This window comes from Chenopodium quinoa, unplaced genomic scaffold (assembly GCF_001683475.1).
Source record: "Chenopodium quinoa cultivar QQ74 unplaced genomic scaffold, ASM168347v1, whole genome shotgun sequence".
Lineage (NCBI taxonomy): Eukaryota > Viridiplantae > Streptophyta > Magnoliopsida > Caryophyllales > Amaranthaceae > Chenopodium > Chenopodium quinoa.
This window is the reverse complement of record NW_018744991.1, coordinates 268,409-293,798: the sequence shown is the minus strand read 5'-3', so window position 1 is coordinate 293,798 and position 25,390 is coordinate 268,409. Positions and strand designations below refer to the sequence as shown.

Sequence of the window (25,390 nt, the reverse complement as noted above, 5' to 3'; positions counted from 1 at the left end):
TTTTATAATTTTTGTTGATACGTAATCAACGATATTTGCATTAGAAAGTATGCATTGACAAGCGTGTCTAAATAAAATATGTCATCTAATATGAAACGGAGGAAATATGTACTATATTTATTTATTTTGAAAAGTAAGAAGAAAATAACATTAGGGAACCCTCCTCACGAGGGAAATTCCTAATGTGTCAGTTTGGAGTATGGAAGCTAAATTAGAGCTATTACAATCATTAATTAACATAGCATCTTCCACTAAATGACCTACATTTGCTATCTAATCTGCTGCTCGGTTTGCGTCTCTATAGATGTGTCTGATACTCCAGTTGTCGAAGAAAGTCAATAAAAAGCGAGAGTCTTCAATAATGTTATGAATTTGCCAGGGGGTGGACCACTTGCCCGTAATTGCATTGACAATGAGTAAGTTGTCACCTTCGATTTCAATTTTCCTGGCACCTTGATGAAGCGCTTGTATTATGCCTTTGTGAAGAGAAGTTGCCTCTGCGACGAACACCTTTGTATTCCCGAAGTTGTAAGTTGTTGTCGAAAATAGAGCACCTATGTGGTCCCTTATGATGACACTTGCTGCTGCTGAATGTTGCAAACTGATCCATCAAAATTTAGTTTGTAAAAATTTGGAGGAGGGGGTTCCCACGCGACTAGAATAGAGGAAGGGTGATGATGATGATGCCTCTGCTGGTAAGGGTACTATATTTAATGGTTAAATAGGTAATAGTCTTTGTGATTTTCCATGGAATAAGGAGTATTATACAACCATTAGTACATATTTGTTCAGCTAACATAAATAAATACATCGAAGTGGGATGATCCTAACTTGACAAGACCCGACTTGCAAGCCCAATATAACAACAACCCTACATACTCAACTCAAGTATTCTACTTCCTCCGTCCCATAATACATGAGACGTTGGACTTTTTTTCACTATTCATGCATTAGGTCTGACCATAATTTTTTACTAACATAATAAAAATATATTTTATCATAAAATATGTTGTTAGATAGGTTTTAATATAAAGTTTCATAATATAATTTTTAAAATAATTTTCATTAATATTTGATTATATAAAAATAAAGTCAAACTAGTTCATTAGCATATGTACAATGTTTGACTGTGTCATGTATTATAGGACAGAGGGAGTAGTAATGAAAATTATGCAATAAGCAAATTAAAGAGGTAGGGCTAAAGGAAAAACATGAAGATTGCAACACTTTTTTCCTTAGAAAAATGATGAGAAATTGAAGAATAAGTAAAAGTGGTGTATAAAATTTGTACAAGTCTTAAGAGTAGAGTAGCAAGTAGCCAAGTAGTACAAGTGTGCGCACATTCAGCTGGGCAAACAAAGATGGTCGGCAGTCAAGACTCAACTGAAATCGGGAGCGACACCACGTGCATAGCGCATGGGCCCCTTGCCACCTTATTCCCGGCGTTTCTGGATCCGCGGGTGACGCTTACTTAATTTTGTCAAATTCACCATTTTATTTTACTTTTTTTTATTAATTAAAGTCAATTACTTTCATCAAATAATTAATATTACTACGAGTATAACTCTTTCCACTTTCTTCTTTTATTTTATACAAACATTTTTTTGACACAAAGTTACAGTAATAATTTTGAGTTTTTGTATTGTTATCATTACAATTAGGGTTTACTTTAATTTGTACAATATCAAAAAATTATTTAAATGCTATGTAATCGACTAATCGAGTAAGGTAATACTATTCTTTTCCATTTTAAAATTACTGTCCTTCTAGATTATTTGTTTATGTATAAATAATTACGGCCAAAGGTATATATATATATATATATATATATATATATATATATATATATATATATGTGGTATTACTATTGTACAATCGCAAGAATTGACCTAGTAATGAAAGTTTTGCTTCATAATATGAGCGCAGTGAGGGTAAGAACTCTTTTATTCCCTCCAAGCCACTGATGCCTAATAATGAATTTTAACGGTAAAGTTAATCTAGATTAAACTACGAGTTGAAAGATGTCGGTTCAATACTTTATATATAGCCACTTGTGTGGTGACATAATTGGCATATACATGTAGACATGGCCACATTTAATCATTATATTATAGTTGCATTCTCAATATCCTAAAAAGGGTGTACTGTGAGTCTTGAATATGATAAAAGCAGTAGAAAACTGCGCCTAATATTATACATACATTCCGTACAATGTGTAAGGTATATGACTTATAAATTTCCGTAAATTTTCTAGAAATGGCAATCTTCAGTTTTGCATAAATTTATGTCATGTAAGTTCTGGACATAATCATTTGTTACAAAAAAAATAATTCTTCGTGCTTTACCAAAGTTTACATTATCCAATATTATTGCACTTGGATTTAGTGATTACTATGGGATCAAGAAATTTTACCTCACTTAGCTTATAGGAAATATAAAAGGAAAAAAAAGTCTTTTCAGAAAAAATATAGCCAAATTATATATTACTCACTTTGTCTCACAATATAGTGTATCCTTCGACATTTTCATAGAAATTAAGGAACATGAGTTCTAAAAGTAGATTCATTAATTTGCAATTAATGATATAGATAATATTTGATGTTATTCTCCCTATCCAATATTATTTGCAATCACATATATATAGTCGAAGCACTTGATGTTACTCTCTCTATCCTAATTTACTTACCCTTATATTTGTACACCATTTTAAACATTGAGAAGAAATAACATAGACAGGTGACTAGGTGAGTGCGGCACCCAACTCATGAGAAAAGTAGAGAACAAATTTCTAAGTTAAAAATCTCAAATATAAAAAAAATGCAAACTAATTAAATTACACAAATTCTCAAAAAAGCAAGTGTACGTTAATTTATTATAAGACGGGTTAAAGTTAATTATCTTAAAAGTATTCAAAGTTAGCTTTTATACTACAAAAGTTATTATTTTTCTAGTAATAAATTTTGTCTTACAAAAAACTTATAATGCATTAGATTAATCATATTAGCCTTTATAGTATATAATCATAAATTTATAAGAAATTACACATTAAAATAAAATTCAAACCAACGACAAATTAAAAGTTACTCTTTAAGAAGTTAAAGTTATCATAAAAATAGTTTAAGTTACCCTCAAATTGAGCGTCTTACAATAAAATTAACGTACATCCGCCTTACACAAGACTCGTTGATTAAATTAAGTCCATAGATAATATTATGTGGTTCAATCTAAAGTAAAAAAATGGCTATTTTGAAGGTGTCGGCCAGGCGGCCAGCATATGCAAAAATACAAGGAAAAGGACTCTTTCGTCTACAGTGACTACAAGCTACAACAACTTAAGACCAGATAGAGAGATATATTCTGTCAAAAAAGAGAAAAAGAGGGAAAAAAAAAGAAAGAAAGAAAGAGATAGAGATATATCAATTTAATTTGCATTTTTTGTAATCTTTTGATATAATAATACTACGTAATATTGAGTCGTCTTATAAAAAAATAAATAATAATAATAATAATAATAATAATAATAATAATAATAATAATAATTATAATTATAATATAATGAACATGATGGGAAAAACCCATAAAGCAATGTTGTTTAATTTGCATTTCAAGAAAGCGATGCACGCAATTTGAGTGTGTTAGCTTAGCAGTAAGTTTAGGGAGCATGTTAATTATACTCCTCAGTATAACCACATAGAAATACACTTACAATTAAAGGAAAATTTGTAAGAAACTAACGTACATCCTTATGAATAAAGTCACATCCTTATGCAATCTAAGGCCAATGTTCCTTTACATATATAGGTAATTTGATAAATGCATAGTATGTAAATGAAATTCATGCGGAGTATAGTGTTTCTGTTACTACCTCAAAACTTGTAATAACTAGAGAGTGAGGGATATTTCAAGTGAAGGTTAAATCTTTCTTCCTGATTCCAGATGATCATGAAATCGATTCTCATCACTCGCCCTAATGGTTCTCTTAACATCCCCGACCCCCCCCCCCAAAAAAAAAAAAAAAAACTTTTACCGACTACTCATAAAAATATATGATAGGCTTATTAATTAATTAAAGTTTTTCAACCATCCAATCTAAGGCCTATGTTCCATTACATATATGCATGGTTTGTTATATGTACGTATTTGCTATCTACGTCGTACTCTGTATTATTTAAGCATGTATATTTTATCAAACTTTCTGAAATGGTAATATAATTCATTATTTTGAAAATTTTGCAATGCAATGAGAAAAATAATAAAGTTGCTTACATATTCCATTCATTCTAGCTAGTAAAATTCCCCATGTGAAAACTCATCTTCCTACTACAGAGTAGTAAATTAGAGACCGTAAAATTCAAAGCCTAATCAATTAAAAGAAATGGAGGGAGTAGTAACAATATACTCCACTGGTCATTTCGTCAATTAGTTCCTTGATACTCCATACTCTGTGCCCATTTACGATTTATGAGTTTTTTTTTTTTTTTTTTATTTGACGATTTGTGAGTCTAAATAAAAAATGTTTCTAATCAATGTATATTTCTTTATACGGTGATATATTTAAGTATAAAATAAAAATTATAGCATGTGAAATCTAGTTGGATTCTTCTTAATGTAAAATTTTTAGATATGCAGCATCAAATTTTATAATATGCATATTGGGGAGAAAATAATCTAGTTCTTTTCACCTTATTTTTGCTAATTTGAAATTATTTTTACTAAATCAGAATTTAATTATTTTTTGTGAAATGAAATTATTTTTGCTTGAAACTTATCTGTAGTTAAAGTATTTAGTGATTTTTTTTTTTTTTTACTGATTCTCTGTTATATTTGCTCTTTGAAGAAACTGATTTGTATTAATTAAAATTTATTTTTAATGGATTGAATTTATTTTTACTAAACTTAATTTATAATATTACTAAACTTAAATTTTATAGAATATTATTATGATAAGATGAAGATAACAGGACCTTACCAATTCTAATGAGATAAATTTAGATTAGTTTTCATAAAGATTTTGTTGATCAGTTTTTTCAGAATAGGTTCAGATATCATATAGGAAAAATAATTGCTAATCAAGATTGATAATATAAGGCCATAAGGGTTGCCAAAGATTAAATAACAACTAAAATAAGTTCAGATAAATATAACACACCCTAAATTTCAATTTATACAACTAAAATAATTTCATTAGATAAGTTCTAATAAGTAAAATTATGTTACTCTGCAGTGTAAATTAACCTCATTTAATTATCATACCAACCTACCAATTGGTTGTTGGTGTAGTGGTGATTAGGGCTACACTTGGTAGGGAGGACCAAATGTTCGATCCTCGCAACAACAATTGGAGGGGACTGAAACCTAATCACCCAGAACAGATCCTCAAATCTGAATTAGCTAGTCTAAAAGGTGAGCCGAGTCGAACACACACACACACACAAAAAAAAAAAAAAAAAAAAAAAAAAAAAAAACCAACGACCTAAGTTATACGAAAAAAAAGGATTCACACATTGATGTTGAAAGTCAATTTTTATCTTACCTAAAATATATATTGTCCACTTTTAATACTCTGTCATTATATACATAAATATAAAATAGTACCTTTTTTTTGGTGTAGGAATTAGGAAAATAGATTATTATCCTCCATTTTGCGAATTTTTTTAATAAATAAAAATATGAGTACTAATTAATTATGTATATAAAAATATTGTATTTACTAGGACATATTTATTTAGTTAGGACACCCATGAAATTGATTATTGGGCGATAAAATTGATTAATAATAACCCCCATGTCTTGCCATCACCATTTGATCCAAATCCAACGGCGCAAATTGTTGTCACTCTACTATAAACCGCGTTATTACCTTCAACCCCACCACCCCCGTGTCCCCCTCTATATATTTCTCCCTCTCCTCCTTCCACTCCCCCAAACAACCCACAACTTCCTACAGTATTACTCTCCTTTTCTCTCTCCTCTCAAATTCCTTTCCCAAACAAACAAACAATTACTCCCTCCATTCCTTTCCGTTAATTCTCCTTCATCGTAAAATAAAATTTTAAAAAAATCATTATATTACTTCCGTTCTTTTATGTTATAATTACTTATTGTATTTGCTAATTAATCTAATGGCGAACGGAAAAACCTTAATAATGTCGTCGGTTCAAATAATGTTAATGTCAACCGGAGTCCTCTCCATTGTCATCCTTCTATATATGTCCATGCCAACCCTTATAAGCTCGGCCTCCGCCACCGCTACCGCTGAGCTACCGTCACTTTTCTCCACCCTCCGCTCGTGGCTCCGTCCTCCTTATCTCTACTTTATCATCAACGCTATCATTTTAACCATCGTCGCCACCTCCCGCCTCCACCACAACCACCATGACTCGGTGGCTCCGGCGGCTACCAAGGTTCCGAGCCAACAACATCATGGCCATAATCATCATGACGTCATCGCTGTTCGTGCTGATCAGTTTGCACCGTACGGTGTCGTTTCGGTTGCGGAGGCTGTTGTTGATAATGTTATTGGAGCTGGTTTTTACGACGACGTCGTTTCCATGAAGGATGGTGAGGTTGTTGAGAGGGTGGTTGAGGAGGAGAGAGAAAAAAGAGTTGTTGAGGAGGAGGTTATGAGTAAGGGAAGAGAAGATATATCTAAGGTTGTTGAGAGATCCACGTGGACTCCTCCACCTTCGTCTCCGTTGAGGAGGCAAGAGAAGTTTTCACCGGAGATTTTCTCGGAGAAACCACCGGCTTCTTCGAGGTTCGGTCATCATCGGCGTCCTGCTAAGGCTAAACCCGCCCTTGCTGAAGGTAAATTAAACTCTCTTTCTCATAATTAGTTGTCACGTTATGTTGATTTATAACATTCATTTTAAGTATGATAAACTGGAATATACGAAGTTTATTTAATCATTAGAGTGTTAGAAAATGAGATAATTTTTCCGAACATATCCTACAAATAGCATGTCCCCTTTTCCGTTGTATTCTAAGTAATCATAACTAAGAAAACTTATATATATGCACTATAAATTCTTTTACTATTTTACGTGTATATGTGTCCATGATCTAATCCGCAGATTATAAGGGGTTGATTAATTACTTCCTAATTGAGATCTCAGGAGTAATCTGGTGTTGCGTTATGAGATTATGACGTTTGACTAAAAACGTTAAATTAATCTGAAATTTGTACTTTAATTTGCTGGAATCTTCGTTTAGCTTTAAAATCAATCAAGAAAGCGTACCAAAATGAAGTGGCTTTACTGTAGTGAGAAAAGGAAAAAAAAAAAAAAAAAATCCAATGGAGCCATTATAAAAGTTGACCTTGACTAACTACTTTTCTACTCTATTTTTTTTCCTTTTTTTTTCCTTAAAGTTAAAATTCTTTTTAATTTTCTACTTGGTGTGAATACATTGAAAATTATTATGACCTCTAAGCTCTAACTGATTTTAAGGTTACAATTTCTCACTAATTTCAGTGGTCGGTGCATATAATACAAGTAATAAGGGTGTGACACTTCATATATACTCCAAATAATCCATGATATAATCTACATATTTCTATTTTAGTTTTCTTTTTTGTTAGATTGTCGCGATTAGTTTACTGTTTATCTATATTCGTAAATAATAATCCCTTCAAATAATTATATATATACATATATGTCATAAATCATTAAATCTTAAGCTTGTAAGATTTAAAATATTGAAATTAAATTTATATATATGTGCGAGACAACTTATTTAAAAGAAGTGGTCGTTTATATATTATGATATGATCCAAAAATTATTTATTCCATGTATATAAACAAAAACATTTCTTTCTCAGTGATAATGAATTTGTTTTAAACATAATTTGACAAAATTTAATTTTCATATGTTAGGTGGAAAGTCATTGAGAGTATCAAAGCCAAAGAAACATGATACCCTAGAAAGCACTTGGAAGGCCATAACTGAAGGACGACACATTCCATTAACCAGGCACCTCAAGAAGTCGGATACATGGGAAACTCATGATCGTCAGATCGACTTGCTCGACGAATCATTTCCAATGCCTGCGGTGGTGAAGAAATCCGAGACGTTCCATGAACGTTCCGATTACTTGCCACCGCCACCCCAACCACTGGTGACAGTTAACAAGTTGAGGAAAGAGCCATCACTAGGTCAGGATGAGTTGAATCGTCGAGTTGAGGCGTTCATTAACAAGTTCAATGAGGATATGAGGTTGCAAAGGCAAGAATCTATGCAGCAGTTTATGGAGATGATTAATCGTGCTACGTAACAATAATATTAATCAATAATGCTAATTATTAAAACTAAAAAAGCTTAGGTGTATTGTAATGTTGTTATGTACATTACTAATCTTATAGTGTTTGTATTTTTTTTTTTTTCTTTTCTCATTAATTAATTTTGCTAGTTAAAAGCTTAATGCTGATGATCATACTATAAACACAGTCCAAAAAAAACAAAAGGAAATTGCAATACTAGACGCTACATGATGTATTCTTAGATTTTTTATTTTTTTTCTTTTCTTTTCTTTCTCTTTTTGCATGAAAAAAAAGGACTAGCTTAGTACTTGTAAATTTTCTTCATGTTTGAAATACTGAAAAATACTTTTCTTTTTGTAAGTTTTTTAGTTGATCATTTAATTCAATTTCTTTTGTAACTATTAACGTTTACATTTCATTTGACTTTTTCAAGTTCAGTTTCGTGGTGTTAATTACTGATAATCTTAACTTAAATTTCGTATATGTTATGTTTGTGACTCTAATGAAATAAACTGATAAAGATGTGTGTAAACTATTATATGAATTATTATTGAAAGTTTGAAACTGTCATCTCATTTGTGACCAATCTCTTTCTATTAATTGTCTCTTTCACAGTTTCACCCGAAAATCAACTCTTTACAATTGTTCAAACAAGGCATCCTAATAGTAGGTACTAGTTGCAAAGTACATAAATCTATTAGGTCCACTTGATTATTATTTGCTCTAATATGATAACTTAGTAATTCCATATTCCCAATCAAATCCTTTTTTTCCTTTTTTTTTTTTTTTTCTTCCATGTATTAAATTTAGAAAAGGATGTATATAGCATAATTCTATTTCAAAACATTAATCGATCATATAGTTGAATTCATAAATTTTTTAACTTCTTCAAGGAATATAAGTTACTAATTTCCCATTTTTTGATTAATTAACAAAAGATTTTCTAATATTTACAAAATCCAATAAAAAAAATCTACTTTTGCTTAATATTTATCTTCGTGTACCAACCCGAAACCAGAATTTTACGATCCATATCCTTTTATTAGTCATAAGAAATGCTAGTAATAATAACATGGTCCATACTCCATAGAATCCATACTAGCACTTTTTTTTATTTGTCTTTAAGGAGACAAGATAATGTTGTAGTAAACAAATTTTAATTTTGAAATTCATGTAGCAATGTCAAACGTCGGTCAAGATATAAATAAATAATGAAATAAAGTATAGTTATTAACTTCATAAAACAGACAAATATGAAATATTTTAAGGACATCATTGAAACAAGTAAAAAATATATATAATGTTGTGAACATTATGAAATGAAAGTTGTGTGCAAGTATTTTATTATGTATATAGAGTTTTTTCTTTTAGGAGGTGATTTATTATTTAAACAATTTCAACTTTTATCATGTCATTAGAGATTCAAATTAAGCTACTCATTAATCAGATGAATAACGAGCATATACTCTTTTTTTTTTTTTCTTTTTTCTTGGGTTATAAAATGTTTCAATATTGATATCCATTGAAAGGACGATCGGAAAAACATTTCTCAAATAATAAGACAGTATTGGAAAATGGACATCATGCAAAAATATAACAAAATTGTTGCTGCCCAGGATCGAACTGGGGACCTTTAGTGTGTAAGACTAACGTGATAACCACTACACCACAGCAACTGAGATGACAAGTAGTGTTATTTTGAGGTTTTATTATTTAAAAACTGGTATTGTTCCTATCACATTTGCTATCTATTTTTTAATATCACTATGACTTTTATATTTTAACTATGAAAATTGCTATATAATTCACATAATTAATTGTAGTTCACTTTTAATAAAATAAGAGTAAAAATTCTCGATAAGAAGCCCTCATAAGTTAGATTCACAGCCACAAATTTAATACAGAAAAATATATAACTCCAATTACCACACTAATAACCTTTCTTCCTTACATATGCGTGTGTAAATTTTTAAAATAGAGCAAGGAAGAAAGAACCAAAAGATGAAAAAAGTAAATTAATAGTTCAATCAATAAGCTACTACTACGTATTACGGAGTATATTACAATGCAAGTTTACAACTACAAGGTCATGTCATTATCCTAAATTGACCAAAATAAGAGAATATAAAAGAATGGGATAAAAAAAAATAAAAAAAAATAAAAATAAAAAAATTGATAGAATAATTAAAATTTAGAGAGTACATTCTAGTTTCACCATTAAAAGCAACTTAAGACTTAAGATGTATGCTATTATTAATTGTGGAGGGCCCAAAAGTGGTGGGACAACGTCCTAGTGTCCCTTAAAAACTTCATTCAAAAGCTGGCTACATGGAACTCTCTCCTCCTCTTTGTTCACTTTTAGAGTTTTAGGGTAAGAATCTTTAATTCATTTAAAGTTGATATGAAAGGTACAAGAGATGTAACGGAAATAACTAATTTTTTAACTAACTTCTACCTCAATTTTTAGCTAATTTGTTGTTAAGTGGAGTTGGGATAAAAATTACAAATTTCAATGGTTGCTATACGCTTGCCGAACATCCAAGGCAAGGTTTTATCTAGAAGGAGAAGTGACTAATTGTTATCTTGTACTAATTTTTTTCAATGTATTATTATGTTTCTTGGAAATTTCTATGTTTATATATAATTTGCTTATTTGTGACCATTTGTCACTTACAAGAGGAGTCCCCGGTCATAATCTTATCATAATCTTTGTTACTTACGTATCATTTTTCAGTACTTCTTTGAAAGCGTATGGATGAATTTACATTTTCTTTTACTTTTAACATATACGAAAATTTCAATCTAGGGCCAAATGTAATCTATATCTCAATATTCAAAACATCATCATTTGTTGTAACAGATGGAATTGTATAGAAATTGATTAAAAGGATTGTGTTAATAGTGATTAAGAGGTAACGAGACTATCAACACGATCGATTTAGGTCCACTTGGCACAAGTGAAGGTGTGAAGCTACTATTTACATGTACTTTGCAAGCTTTTCCAGATTTTGCAAGATTGGATTTTCAATCGTACGGTGTAAAACTTTTGTCTAACATTTGAATCAACCCAAAATAGGTTTGTTTGCAACAAGACATTGATTGAAATGTTAAGTTGACAGATGGAAAATTACTTATTGAATTGGAAATAACTTGTTCAAAAACTTCAAACTAGGCAAGATTTATTATAAATTAACGGAACTTGCATATTGTTTGAACTCATTGTAGCTACTCTCTGTATTTGAATACATATATAAGACATATTAACAAGATCTCATATGATTTTATTTTTATTTTATTTTTTTTTAAGTATTTATAGAAGCTAAAGGGAGAAAGAAGGTACAATATGCAAATTTTATGAGCCCAATCCATAAGGGTATAGTATATCTTGATTAGGGCCTTAAGGAAACTCATAAAAGTGTTGATCATGTGCAAAAAATGGGGTGATCCATGTTCTTAATGGGCCTTATGTGCAAATCCATCAGTCATCTCCTGTGGGCTTGGGTTTTTGTTAATGGCCTACAAATGAGTCTCTGGGTTATGTTCATCTGATTATCTCCAAATTGTTCTCTAGCAATTGGGTCAATATCCTTCTTGTTATTTTTAAGTCTTACATCAATTACATGTATTCATAGTTGGATGCTCAGATTATCTACAAATTGAAAAATATTTGATCCATTGTACAAAAATTAGGTGCAACTGCACAATACTAACTTCTGTTGAATTTTAATCTATTCTCAAGTAATAATTGAAGTTTATTATTATAAACTCCATGTAATATGTTATTTGATTCGTTTCACTATGCATTATGCACTTTCGCAATATTAATTTTCGTACTTGATAATATTTTTTAAAAACACAAGTCTAAATGTTGTATTGAAAACTGTGTAAAAGGCGAATGAAAAATATATTTAAACATGAAAGGATTATCCAGAGACACAAATTTTAGATTGAGGGATTTCAATGACACTAATAATAACACTCATTGAATATAACCTTTTATACTACCTCTGTTATATATTATGTGCAACATTTACCAAAAATAGTTGCTACACATTATATGCAATATATATATTTCTTTTCTTTTTAAGTTGCCATTTCTTTTTATCTTTCTCTTCATCACATGCATTTATATTTTTCTCTCTCGAATTATTACTCACAAACAAAATTTGTCTAGGAGTCTGTGTCAAGGCCTTTGTTGCACATAATATTAAATGAAAGTAGTAGGTATAATACCAATAAACTTCTTTATTGGTATAAGGATGGGTATTATCTAAACACAAGTACACAATTTTATAAGTTGATAGTAAGTGTACGTGTTACTATTGGCTAGGCTGATAGATCCTAAAGGGAATTCCTACCTTTTAAAATATATGAGATAACTCTTATGAATAATATTTGGACAATTATACCCTCTGAATTTTTTTTATATTTAAATGAGGTTACAAGCACCATATAAAGAGAAAAGAAAAAAATAACAAAACTAAAACAAATAAAACGAAAAAACCAATGACACTAGCTACGGAAAAATAAGGCGTGGCACGGTCACACCTTGTACATCTTCCTCCAAGATACGACTAAGCTCTATTGACACATCATTAAAATAAATCAGTTGAGAGTCTTGAACGACTTCACTGTTGGTTAATCAATCCGCCGCCTATATTGCCTTCTCTGTATACATGAACAAACTTATTTTCTTATTTGCCCTCTAAAATGTTTATCTTCTTAATTCTTATTTGCCCTTATTAATGTTAATAGCCACTTGTTTTGAACTCTTAAAAATAGTGTGCGGACATTTTTATACCTCTAAGATTATTTATTTACTCCCTCCGTATTTTATTACTTGCTTCATTTATTTTGGGCACGCATGTCGATGCAAATCTTTAATACTCGTAAGCAATATCTTTAATTATTAATAAGTACAAATCACAGCAATTGAAAATTAATAATCTATTTATTGAAACAATTCCAGCAAGTACTCACAAGACTATGAGGCTTGTTTGCATTTGTTTTTTGTTTTCAGTTTTCAATTTTTTTTTTTAACTAAAAACCAAAAACAAGAAACAAGAAAAAGGTGTTTCCACTTTTTTATTATCAGTTTTAAAATTATCATGATTTTAATAATTGACTAATTTTTAATTCATTATATAATATATATCATATGATTTTGAAAAACAAAAATCCAAAAAAGAGAAAGTTTCAACAATGTCAAATGAGCAGTATAATTTTTATTAAGCTTATCGATCATGACAAGTTAAAGCGCACGCATCAAGCACGTTACAGAGAATAGAAATTTCAAATTTGTGAAAAATAATGAAGACAAGAAGTTGCTATGTACTATGGAATAGGCTAGGGTAGAGGCTAGACTAGAAACACAACCCAAGAGTAGTGGGTGTGACAAGCAATGGCGTAAGCAAAACAAGACTCTTTGATGCCCCACACGCATCTTTGCCCCTCAATCCTTCCCATCTCTCCTGCTTTCACCTGCTGCACCTCCACCCCCACTTCCAATAATCCGCCTTCTCTCTCTCTTTCTCTCTCCTGTAAGTCTTTCTTTCTCTCTCTCTCTCTACCTCTCTCTCTCTCTTCCCCTATCCTCTCAATTTTCCCCCTTTTAATTTTGTTGGGTCTAAATCATGTTCTTTGCTTACGTTTTGATATGGATTGGGTGCTAATTATGTGCTTTTATTACCTAATTTTTGGTAATTGTAATTGGGTTTTCTTCATTGCTTTCAATTTTCACCTAAAATTGTTAGAACCCCACTTGATTTTTTGGATAAAGATGTGATCTTTAGTCTTAATTTTTGTTGGGTTTGTTTTCTTTAGTTTGTTGATCTTGTGGGCGTTTAGTTGATTATGATCTGTGATTTTGTTTATGGGTTGATTTGATTAAAATGTAATTCTGACGATTGTGTGTTTGCGTCTTTGTGTTTTGATTGTTGTTGTTCTTCAGTTGTGACAAGTAGTCTCTGCGCGTGTCCCTTTTCTTCTCCAAATTTACCCCATTAATTGCAATTTCTGAAACCCTAACCCTAAATTATACTATCAAAGAAAAAAAAAAATCCCCAAAAAAATTTCAAGATTTCTTAAAAAAACCCATATAGTACTACCCAAGATGGAAGTGAAATTGTGGAATGATAAGCGTGAAAGAGAAATGTATGAGAATTTTGCTGAGCTTTACGCCATTATTAAGGCCACTGAGAAGCTGGAAAAGGCTTACATTGGGGATGTAATTTCCCCTTCAGACTATGAAACTGAATGCGTAAAATTGATTGCCCACTTCAAAACCCTTTCGTCGTCGCTGAAGGACACTGTCCCTAGCATTGAGAGCTTTGTTGATAAGTATAAAATGGATTGCCGGGCTGCGTTGAATAGGCTGGTGACTTCTGGGGTGCCTGCTACAGTAGAGCATAGGGCAGCTGCTGCTGCTTCTAATACCACTTCAGCTGCCACTGTGGCCGAATGTGTTCAGAACTTTATCACGGCGATGGATTCGTTGAAATTGAATATGGTGGCGGTTGATCAGGTCTATCCCCTGTTGTCGGACCTCTCAACTGCGTTGAACAAGCTTAGTTTATTGCCGCCTGATTTTGAGGGGAAGACCAAAATGAAAGAGTGGCTTGGACGGTTGTCTAAGATGGGTGCTGCTGATGAACTGACTGAGCAACAAGCAAGGCAGCTTCACTTTGATCTCGAGTCTTCGTACAACTCTTTCATGGCTGCTTTGCCTTCTGCTGGAACTTGATTCACTTGGGTGAGCTTGTAAATATTATTTATATAAATACTACTTTCAAACTTTTTTCTTTTGGTTCGTTGTATTAAGTAGGTGATGCATGCTATGGCTGCTTTTGCTGGAATGTGAATGATGATATTATGATTATCTTCAAATGTTGATGGATTTTATGATGGCTGGAATTGGTTTGTAGGAGGGAATTTTTTGTACCTGTCAACAGACTCCATATGTTGAATAATACTTTACTCCTTGTTCTATAATCTTTCTGAGAGTTAGAGCAGTCTAACCATATTAAGTCTTTGGAACTGTTGCAAAAATGTGCTCAATCCATTTGCGCTATCTCAATAGTTTTAAATGTTTGTTAACAGAAACTTTTGGTGATTGCTAGTATTATTAGTGTAGTATGCTCTCTTGATACAAACTGTGTACCCCTTTCCTATTCTTGTTGAAGCCTTTTATATCCTCAATTCTTCACCAACTGAATGGTTTATCTATGTTCTACCTGGGAAAGATCATTTAATCATGCATCTTGTCCATTGTTCAGTTGAAATGATTTCCTGGATGTTCCTGCCCCGTGTTTTGTGTTGATTAGTGAAATTGTGCGTTTCAATTTTACTCTTGAATAATTTACATGGAGTACAAAATTTTGCAGAGCAACCATTCTTCTGTTGCCTATACATCCTGTTGCCAATAGTTGAAACATGAAAATCTAGATACATATTGACCCTTGTTTATGTAGAATGAGAACTCTTTTCATGAGATTATATTTGCTGAAAGCAGGCTTTCTGTTACAAAACGAGTCTTGATATTAAGGTTTGTCTGAATGGTCTACTACATCGCGATGTTATTATCCAAGGAATAACATTCTTCTTATAGCGATGCTTGATGTTCTCTCTTCTTTGTTATCTTCTGCTCCTAGTCTTTTTGATCTTTCTGTAAGAACCACATTTTTGTGAATGATACAGTTTTTATTTTCTTTACTATGAATCATTCATCAATTTAGGAATGCCAATGGTGCACTGCATATGTCGTTCTGACAACTTCCATGGGGTGAAGTTGTGAAATCTTGTAATTTTGTTTTGTTTTCATGGAGTACTGGTGTTTTCCTGTCTCGTTAACAAAAATACAATTTGCTAATATGTTACTTTAATGATTATTCTTACTTGGTACACCAATCTAATTATTCTTGTGCAATTAAGGTATATCTGAAAGATATAGATATAATTTTACATAATCATGGATGAGGTATGCAACCAATGCAGGTACTGATACTTATTCGGTTATTCCTTGGATAATAAGATTTGAAGGGTATGAAAAATAAATTTCAGTTTTTATTTTTATTTTTTATTTTTTATTTTTTATGTAAAGTAGATATACTTCGTATGCAATGTTGTTTTATTATTTAGGTTTTGAAATTTTCAATTCCCGACAGCGAGGAAAACACGTGAAATTATACCAAAATGACCTGAGATGGTTTAATGACTTTAATCCAAACAACATAAACGCGAAAACTCTGATTTAAAATTTAATTTTATCCCAGTCACATCTTAATCCATCCTTACTGTGCCAATACTCATTTTAGAAAATTATTGACCCTAAATCGGATTTTCTGCTTGGATTGCTTTTAAAGTAAGATACATGTACTCCATAATCTACTTGAAGTCTGATGAATATAATTGAACAATCCTTTACGCAGTTCAACTTTCTCATGACCTCTAATAGTTCTGCAAAGAATTTGTGATTGAAATAATTTGCCAAAAATAGAAAAGGGCCAGAAATGGCAGTCCAAGCATAAATATATATAATTTCCTTTCCAAGCAACTAATTACACACAATCGTTGATCAAATGTGAAATCCTATGACGTTTGTTAAAAAAATACATGATGTGATTTGTAAAATTAGAATAAACAAATACAATTTTTACTCAAAGGGTAGGGCAAAATAGAGTAGCTAGACCCTGATCAATGGTGATTTGAAGATTATCGTAGGACATCAAGGTTTTTTCGTCACACTTATATGTACCATTACCTCTGGCCAACACCTCGCCATCACAGTCTATGATTCCTCCTTTTGTTGAGTCTTTAGTACGAGATCCGGGCTCCAATATAAAGGATTTCACCTGATACCAAAACACGCTGAAAAGTACATTTTCTTTCTTGGACAGACATAATATAAATGGTTCAATTATTCGAAATTAAATTCCCTTTCACGGGTGTATTTCAGCTTCAAACTGCTCTAAAAATAAAAACACGGAGAAAATGTTGAAATTCAGATTTCCTATGAGCTTCTACTCGTCTGTTTTTTTTTTTTTTCCTTTTCTTTTGGCACCCACTCCCTCATGGCCTCGATAGTAGATGCATCAGCCTATATCAGCATTATTTATTTATTTTTTCACAACCCAATAGAACTCACCTTAAAGTACAGGACGTGAGGCGATTTCAAATGCTTTCCATTGCTCAAACTAGTCAATACTGACAGCAAACCCAATTTCGCGCAATCTTTCATAAGGATTACATCTAGATAACCATCTGAAAACTGCATGTTACCAAAGTAATTACAGGAGGTGTAAATCGTCATATACGGAGTAGTAAGAGAAATAATAGCATTTAGTAAATAGCTAAATACTTTATAAGAGAGGCAATGCAACTAAAACAATCTCCTTGATCACATGGAATGCATAAATTCTCGTTGAAAACTTTTTGAATACTTTCTAGCACTTAACCGTTACCCTAAACACCCCCTCCCCCCTCTCATTCTTTCTCACTTTTTCTTCCCAATTCCCCCGAGATTAAATGTGTTTTTCCTTGACATTTGCCAATGAAACCATATTATGTCATACGTTGTTCTGATACCAAGTTCTGAGAGCAATCATTTGAAGACACGGAATAAGGATTTTCTTAAGCCTCAGTCTTTTCCCTAATGAGGAATATGGAGACTTTATTGCCTTGACTTTTCATGCTATTTAATGACTCGAATGAGACTTTATCAAAATGCCAACTGTGGCCATGAATAAAGAGCTAGAGATGGCATCAAAAAGTGAGTTGAAAATGTAATTAGCTAATACTACGTCAAGATAACCAACCTTGGCATTAGGAGCTGGCATTGAACCTTCACTTCCCCAAGGTACATTTTGGATCCAAACTGATACAAACGGTCCTTCTATGGTCCGCCAATTCATGTTTTCCAGGTCAATGTTAGGCCCTAAATAGCCACTTTCTTGAGCATCAGTCTGCGTTCTCTTCAAACTGCAAAATGGCACATCTTGAACTGATATAGCTTTATGGCTTATTTTCTCCGTATAGTCTTCGAAATCAGATGCAGGGATGAAATGTATACGCCCATTATATTTCCTCAACTGAAATATTCTTTTTACGGCCTGGGGACATAAAAAATAAAGAACAGTGTTGACAAAGCCATATTTAGATGCAAAAAAATCAAAGATAAACAAGTATAGCCTCTACTAGAAACAGAAAGGAGGAGGAGGAGGAGGGGGTCGTGGGGACCAAACTGTTAATTCAAGTACCATAATTTAAAATTTTACACTCAAGCAGAAGCTATTTAAGTTACGAGCAAGCTAAGATACATTTAATTTCAGGAACATCTAAGTGGCATCGGTTATATAGAGTATCATGAGACAGATGCATCTTCAGTTATTGCCATCCTCAATTTACGACCAACATATAGAAACTTATATTTGACTAGATATCTCCCTCTGTAATTGGGTAGAACTGCCAAAAACCATATTTTCCTTCCAAAGCTTGAAGAACTCAAAAGCCTATACTCAATGCCAATATCCTAATCAACTATTTAGGCAACACACTGAATTCTAGTCTAAATTGCTAACACCTCACGATTGGAGTCAAGCTCATTCGGACAGAAGGTAGATCTTATTTACAATTTAAAATCACCAGCTTCAGTGGCTATGTACTCACCAAATAAAATAATAAGATCAACAATATCATTTCAAAGCCATGAGAAAAAGAAGACATAGAAGGAAGGTAGTTGGAATAATCCTTGTTGGTAAAATTTGTGAAGGTCAGCATGTACATACAGTCTTACTATAAACCACTTTAAATCAATAGAGCTTTGAAAGGATCACAATGCTAGAAGAGAATTAAGAGGAATTTCGTGCAACGTACATATAAATCTAAACGAGCCCCTCCCATCCACCTCCATATTTCTGATTCAATGTCTATGTCTGCCACAAGACCTAGCACATAAAGCATTCAACGATAGTGGGTAAGTAATTTAAGCATACAGAGAAACTTAAAGCAGTAAAGATGACATAATAACTATGTTACTCAGACTCAGCTTTTTTTATATACATGCATGTAACTGGAATAAAGTGCCGAGTGTCCATTTTAACAATCAAAGTGTTTAGATATTTGAAGTCAAAAGAAGAGTTTGAGTAACATAGCATTGTATAATCTGAATGGATGGAGTAACATAGCATATTATAATCTGAATGGATGAGCATCTCATACCCCATGCAAGCATTAAGACACTGAAAAACCTTGTCTTCCCTTGTGAAATAGTAGCAATATCGAGGGAGGTTTTGTGACCTGTAACAGAATAAACACCAATTGATTGGATGAAATATTTAACGTGAAGTGAAAGCCTTTATTACTTGCCAGCAGAACAATACTAACCCCGAATGATTGCAACAGTGGCATCAACTGCAGAACAAGGATCACCAACTGAATCCAACAAAGATTTAGCTACACCGTTGCCAGTACCTACATCCAGTAAAGGTTCATCAGAAGAGTGAGAAAAGCATAACTACAGGCCTACAGTTATGGCCTTGTACAAGTTTATCAATTTACACCAAAATAAATTGACTAGTGAACATAAGAATAACCATACAGAATTCTATAACTCATATGTACATCATACGTATGAATGATATGATTAGTTCAGACAGAATATGATGTGGAAAAATCTTGAGATTTGGTAATTTTCTCCCAAAAAATATAATCATTTCAAAGAAAAACACGACAATACAGCCTGGTTACTGTTTCATCTCTTTAGCCAGCAGTTGAGCTCTTTGCTTTAAAGACCAATGAATAATAAAATAGATGTCCAAAGAGTTTCGAAAGCATTCAAATTGATAGTTTCCAAAAATTTCACTTTCAAACAAAACACGGAATGCAAATGTGCTACATAAATCAGTCCAGACAACAAGATTTACACCTTTGGCTAGGATTTCAAGCATAATAATTCAATTTTGAGAAAAAATTGAGATGTTCTATTCAGAAACTCAGACATGCATCAATAAACATAAGAGGGTAGAATAAATACCTGCAGGAATCACTCCAATAGGCATCTTTATTGCAGTATCCCAATCATGCCTTTGCAGCAAGCCATTCACTACCTACTAAAGTTCAGAACCCCTGTAATTAACATCTAATGCTGTAAAAAGAGCATTAATATATCAGAGACACTGAGCAATTATCTTAAATTTGCTGAGCTTGTTCCGTGCTACACTGCTACGATTGTATTTCCATCTTTTCACAGTGATATGACTGATATCCCTATTGACCTATCCTGAGTTAGGTATCAGATGTGGCAGTGTACATCTACGGCCATATCCTAAGTATAGGTAAGATAGGCTTATTTCAAGTCTATGCTACTCGCCTTGAATTTCATGCACCCCTCCCACACAAAGCCATCACTATTAATAAATTCCACCTCCTTAATACTTTAATTAAAGAGAGCAAGGGTACAATCTGAAATGGAGGGAATATAACTAATGAAATCAATACGAAAGTACATATACCAAAACACACAACTCCATTACTCTCCATCCTTAATAATAGGTGGCATATAATTGAAATTTTTTAGAGTTACATTCTAGCACATTAAGTATCACTCCTTAAATAAATCTCCACCATGCAACTTGTAGTCAGTTATTAATTTTTTATTTTTATTTTTGAAAGGACTTGTAGTCAGTTATTTAGTTGTTAGTAAAAGATGTCATTTAGGGAAATATATTAATATGGACGAACTACAACTTTCGAACATATATTATAAAAAAAAAAGTCATTATCTTGGGGTGTCCCAAATATTAAACATGAGGGTCTTAGCCTTGGACGATTTACAAAAGTATGGTTCATTTCAAACTTATTTACAGTTTTGCATCGGTGTAAAACTTATTTACAAAATTGCTGTCCACGTAGGCTCGGGTAACATTTTTTAATTTTTTTGAAAAAATAATCAGCATAAAACGCTACCTTAAGTAGCGGTTTACATAAACCGTACCTGTAGTAGAAGTTTTAGGAGATAAACTGCTACTTAAGGATGCTATGCTAAGTAAAGCATGCTGACTTATTACTTAAGTGAAATCCAAGAAAAACAAAGGCAACCAAAGCAAAATCCAACAATCTCTAATACGAAACCGAACAAGCACCGAATTTCTGAAGAAAATTAAGTTTATAATAATGATTTTGACATTATGTGGCAGCAACTTAATTAATTTAAACAATTGAGTATTAAAATTAAGAAGAAAAATTAGGGCTAAATAACTTATCAATTTAGGGGTAAAGATCCAAAAAACATTTTGCGGATCAAGTGGTGGTGGAAACGCTTGATCAGTTGGCCGCCGGTCTGCAGGAGGACGTTGATGATGAACGACGACGTGATGTGCGTGGTGGAGACTGGAGATGGAGAGGGTTGTGCGGTTTTGTCGTGGTGTTTTCTTTTTTGGTTTTAATTTATGTATTTAAATTGAGCAAGTGTGTTGTGTGGAGTATAAAGGAGAACCGCAACTTTGAGTAGCGGTTTGTCCTTAAAAAAAATTAAATTCACCCAAACGTATTTCCGAGCATACGTGGACAGCAATTTTGTAAATAAGTTTTATTCCGACACAAAATTGTAAATAAGTTTCAAATGAGCCTTATTTTTGTAAATCACTCCTTCGCCTTTGGCAATATAGAAACTTACATTTTAAAAGGTTGCAAAGGAAGATCCAACAGCTAATGCTCCCTTAATCTATGTCTGTCTTAACCTCATAAGTAGTCATAACTGATGTAAAGTTTTTGATGGAAATTTTGTTATTTTCAACTCAAAAAATTTGTTCTCAGCTGTTACTGTCCATTTTATAAATTGTATGATATGCTTTTTGTTAAGGAATAATCCATCTATTATCAACGAAGCAAAAAAAAGATATCACCCAAAACCCAAAACCCACAACGCACACTATATCAAAAAGATCTCTTGTGGAAGTTTTCTTCAAAATCATTAACACATTGTTTGGATTGAGAAAATTGGAGGAAAGGAAGATAAGGAAAAATTCTTTAGATACCTTTTGGTAGGAGGGAAGGGAAGGGAAGGGAAATGAAAGGATCCATTTTTCCTCCCTCTTTAATAAACCAAATCCTACCAATGTTGGAAAGGTTTGGAGGGAAAATGTAACCTTACCTTCTCCCCCCTTTCCATTCCTCCCCCTTCCTTCCTTTTCCCTCCCTTCCCTTTCTCTTCCACTTTGTTATCCAAACAAACCGTAATGCATTAGCAAGTGCTCAACAGCATACCTCAACCAAGATGCCATCACCACTAACACAAATGACACCATCATACTCGGTAAGATCTAGTCCATAAGCAAGTTCCTTTGCATGTAGCTGATATTTGGTTTCTATTAACAATAACACCAACACAAATACCAGTACAACATAAGTTAACTAAGTGATGAGCTACAAATACAGCAGTATATTAGTATAACCGAGCAAAAGCGCAAAATTACAAACCTTGTAGTGTAAATTGGATTTCGGCATCCTCAAGCAATGGCCGTAAATTGGATTTCGGCATCCTCAAGCAATGGCCGCACAGTATCAACAAATATCTGTAACGCAGACTTCTTTCCGCCATACGGGTTCACCAAAACAAACAGCCTCTTTGGTCGACCTACACCCATGTTTACAGCAAATTACCATATCCATCAATTACCATATTTGCAAGATCTACTAAGGTTTTTAGCTTATTAGATAAACTACAAATGAAATTAGTTGTGATCACAATCCCTGAAAAGTTACATCTTGGATCTAAGATAGCTTAATTTATACTCAATCAGTTCAATACAGGTGTTCAAAGCATTGTTCTCGTATCATCTCGTTGAATTCGTCTCAATTTTTATCTCCGAACATAACAAAAGAATTCAACTTTATAATACAAAACTACGCGTACATATATGCATATATCAATATCAATATATCGATGATCAAAGATGTGCATTGAAAACTGTAAAATAACGAGCATGGATCAACTATTGAAAACAGAGTGTGTAATCATATTACACAAAAAATTGAAATCAAATTCATTGATCAGCCATCAAATATTGAAGAGTAATTACCAAGAGAATCGAGAAATTCTCGCAGCTTCTGGAACCAAAGCTGAAGATACTCCTGAGAAGAAGCTTCCAAAACTAAACTCTTCCTCACCAAACCTTCTGTGGGTGAGCAACAGAGAATCCCACCACCACTACCACTGCTCTTAACAGCACATTTGAGGATGATTCTAGAATCTTCCATTGAAACTCCTAGAACCTCCTTCTCCAAAGACAAGGACTTTTCATCGCCGCCGTCAACCCACCGGAGAATTACGTCGGAGTTGAAGGTTAAGGGAATTAGGGTACCGTTAAGTGTGATTCTTTCGGAGATTTTAAATGGAATTTCTGCTTCAGATTTATCCATTGATTTTGGGAGAAATTAGGGCAAATTTGTGAAAATTGGGGGAGATTTAAGGTTGGATTTTGGATTGTGGTAGGTGAAATTTGGGGGAGTTTGATTATATTGTGCGACATTCCTGGGTTTATTAAGAAAATTAAAGATTGGATTTTGAACCGACAAAACAGGAAAAATATTTAAGTTTCACCCACGTAATGATTGAATTCAAAAGTTTGACAAAGCAGTGCACTTCACTGTTCTATAGTTGTGACTTGTGACTTGGGCAGTTGTTCAGCTTGGTTTTAGACTTTTTTTTTTTTTTTTTTTTTTTTTCTCGATTTTTTCACGAAATACCACTGAATTTTAACAAAATTCATCAAATACCACCAACTTTTTTCAAATTCACCAAATACCATTCAATTTATACACATTATCACAAAATGCCTATTTTCTTAACAGACATTAGCCTGCCGTTAATGGTACTTTACAAATTCACCATATACCACTGTAACAAAATAATTCACCATATACACACTAATAAAACTTATTCACCATAAACCCAAATCTAATAACAGCTTCTTTTTTAAAAAAAGTCGTTGCCATTTCCAACGGCTAGTTTATGTATAAAAACAGCTTCCTATAGGGTGTAAAGCACAGCCACACCTTAGTTCATTTGCAAACATGTCCACACACTCTAATTTGTCATCCTCATGTTACGAATCTCCATACGTGAGAGTGTCAAACAAAGCGTGCTCATGTGGGAGGAAATTTGCAATTAGGAGCTCCGATTTGGCAAAAAAACCTCAAAGATTGTATTACAAGTGTGATGTTTGTGATAAATTCAGATGGTGCAAGGGTAATATTGAGCAAAATGTTGGTTCGGATTATGAATTTCAAAGTTGGCAATGCGTTGATGCACAATTTCATGGAGATAAGACTATGTTGAAGCAAGAGTTGAAGCAACTGAAGAGAAGATTAGTACAACAGCAAAAACTAGTACCTAGAGCAATTAAAGTATGACTAATTATGTCTTTAATCATTGTATTTGTAGCATTTAAATAAGTTATTCTTGTAAACAAAAAATCAGTGCTACATGAATATGCACTTGGAGTAATTTGTGCTTAGAAATAAGTTTGTCGTGCAAAAACTAATTTAGGCCTAACAACCAAGCAATTAAGAACATAATTTGTTGTCACAAAAAATTTAAAAAGTTAGGCAAAAAATGATCAAATGCAGCAGCAGTGAACCTCTAGGAGCTTGAGTGTCAGCCTTTCTCTTCCTCCTCCTTCCTTTAGCTTGCTCTGATGTGCTGGTAGCTTGTTGTTTCTTTTTTGCAGCTTCTTTCCTTGCTTTGCAGGTTAATGCATTGTGCCCCAATTCCTTGCATAGGCTGCACTTGTTGTTCTTGTGCCTTTTACCCTTCTTAGCTTCATTAAGGCCCTTCCTTCTTTGCTTTGCTGGTCTCCCTGCACTTCTTTTGACTGTAGGAGGAGCAGTTTTTGGGAGATCAAACCTTGCCAGTGAGTAGGATTTGTCATGGGGTGGATATGGTCTCCATAAGTCATTTTATATGCAGCCCCCTTGAAATATGCAGAAACATAATCAGTTGCTTGAAGTCTCTAGTTGTAAATCACCCTCAGACCATGTATGCAAGGTATCCCTGAACCTTGCCATTTCCCACACTCACATGTCATGTTCCCAAGTGTGATAGGGAACTTCACATGCCCATCTCTGACTTCAAACTC

General features: G+C 32.9%; 3 protein-coding genes and 1 non-coding gene across 6 annotated transcripts; 2 read left to right on the top strand and 2 right to left on the bottom strand.

Moving 5' to 3' along the window:
- Positions 1-5,492: 5,492 nt before the first annotated feature.
- Positions 5,493-8,618, top strand: LOC110706814. The gene is made up of 2 exons (XM_021884771.1): positions 5,493-6,807; positions 7,875-8,618. The coding sequence occupies exons 1-2, from the start codon at positions 6,123-6,125 to the stop codon at positions 8,270-8,272; spliced, it is 1,083 nt and encodes a 360-aa protein (XP_021740463.1). The 5' UTR covers positions 5,493-6,122; the 3' UTR covers positions 8,273-8,618.
- Positions 8,619-9,861: 1,243 nt separating this feature from the next.
- Positions 9,862-9,934, bottom strand: TRNAV-UAC. Its single transcript has one exon. It is a non-coding gene; the product is annotated as a tRNA-Val (tRNA).
- A 3,683-nt stretch (positions 9,935-13,617) lies between these two features.
- On the top strand, positions 13,618-15,283 carry LOC110706813 (vacuolar protein sorting-associated protein 28 homolog 1-like). The gene is made up of 2 exons (XM_021884770.1): positions 13,618-13,798; positions 14,209-15,283. Exon 2 carries the CDS (start codon positions 14,371-14,373, stop codon positions 14,998-15,000), a length of 630 nt encoding a protein of 209 aa, XP_021740462.1. The 5' UTR covers positions 13,618-13,798; positions 14,209-14,370; the 3' UTR covers positions 15,001-15,283.
- A 1,427-nt stretch (positions 15,284-16,710) lies between these two features.
- LOC110706812 (sphingosine kinase 1-like) lies at positions 16,711-23,929 on the bottom strand. 3 transcript variants are annotated; one of them, XM_021884766.1, is made up of 11 exons: positions 23,333-23,929; positions 22,793-22,887; positions 22,731-22,758; positions 22,518-22,618; positions 20,287-20,359; positions 19,638-19,724; positions 19,473-19,550; positions 19,128-19,198; positions 18,071-18,364; positions 17,401-17,523; positions 16,711-17,107 (listed from the first exon to the last, which is right to left on the bottom strand). In XM_021884766.1, exons 1-11 carry the CDS (start codon positions 23,670-23,672, stop codon positions 16,913-16,915), a joined length of 1,485 nt encoding a protein of 494 aa, XP_021740458.1. In that variant the 5' UTR covers positions 23,673-23,929; the 3' UTR covers positions 16,711-16,912. The 3 variants fall into 3 exon arrangements, with proteins under 3 accessions (XP_021740458.1, XP_021740460.1, XP_021740459.1); XM_021884768.1 differs by lacking the exons at positions 22,793-22,887; positions 23,333-23,929 and having other exon boundaries at positions 20,287-20,362; positions 22,731-22,765; XM_021884767.1 differs by lacking the exons at positions 22,731-22,758; positions 22,793-22,887; positions 23,333-23,929 and having other exon boundaries at positions 20,287-20,378; positions 22,518-22,605.
- Positions 23,930-25,390: the final 1,461 nt, after the last annotated feature.

Excerpts from the sequence above, each read along its gene's own strand:
- LOC110706814 (XM_021884771.1), top strand. The coding sequence starts at position 6,123 with ATGGCGAACGGAAAAACCTTAATAATGTCGTCGGTTCAAATAATGTTA. Across the intron at positions 6,808-7,874 it reads TAAACCCGCCCTTGCTGAAG|GTGGAAAGTCATTGAGAGTA; the intron begins GTAAATTAAACT and ends TTCATATGTTAG.
- LOC110706813 (XM_021884770.1), top strand. The coding sequence starts at position 14,371 with ATGGAAGTGAAATTGTGGAATGATAAGCGTGAAAGAGAAATGTATGAG.
- LOC110706812 (XM_021884766.1), bottom strand. The coding sequence starts at position 23,672 with ATGGATAAATCTGAAGCAGAAATTCCATTTAAAATCTCCGAAAGAATC. Across the intron at positions 19,199-19,472 it reads TGTCTTAATGCTTGCATGGG|GTCTTGTGGCAGACATAGAC; the intron begins GTATGAGATGCT and ends TTTATGTGCTAG. Across the intron at positions 17,524-18,070 it reads TGCCAGCTCCTAATGCCAAG|TTTTCAGATGGTTATCTAGA; the intron begins GTTGGTTATCTT and ends GGTAACATGCAG.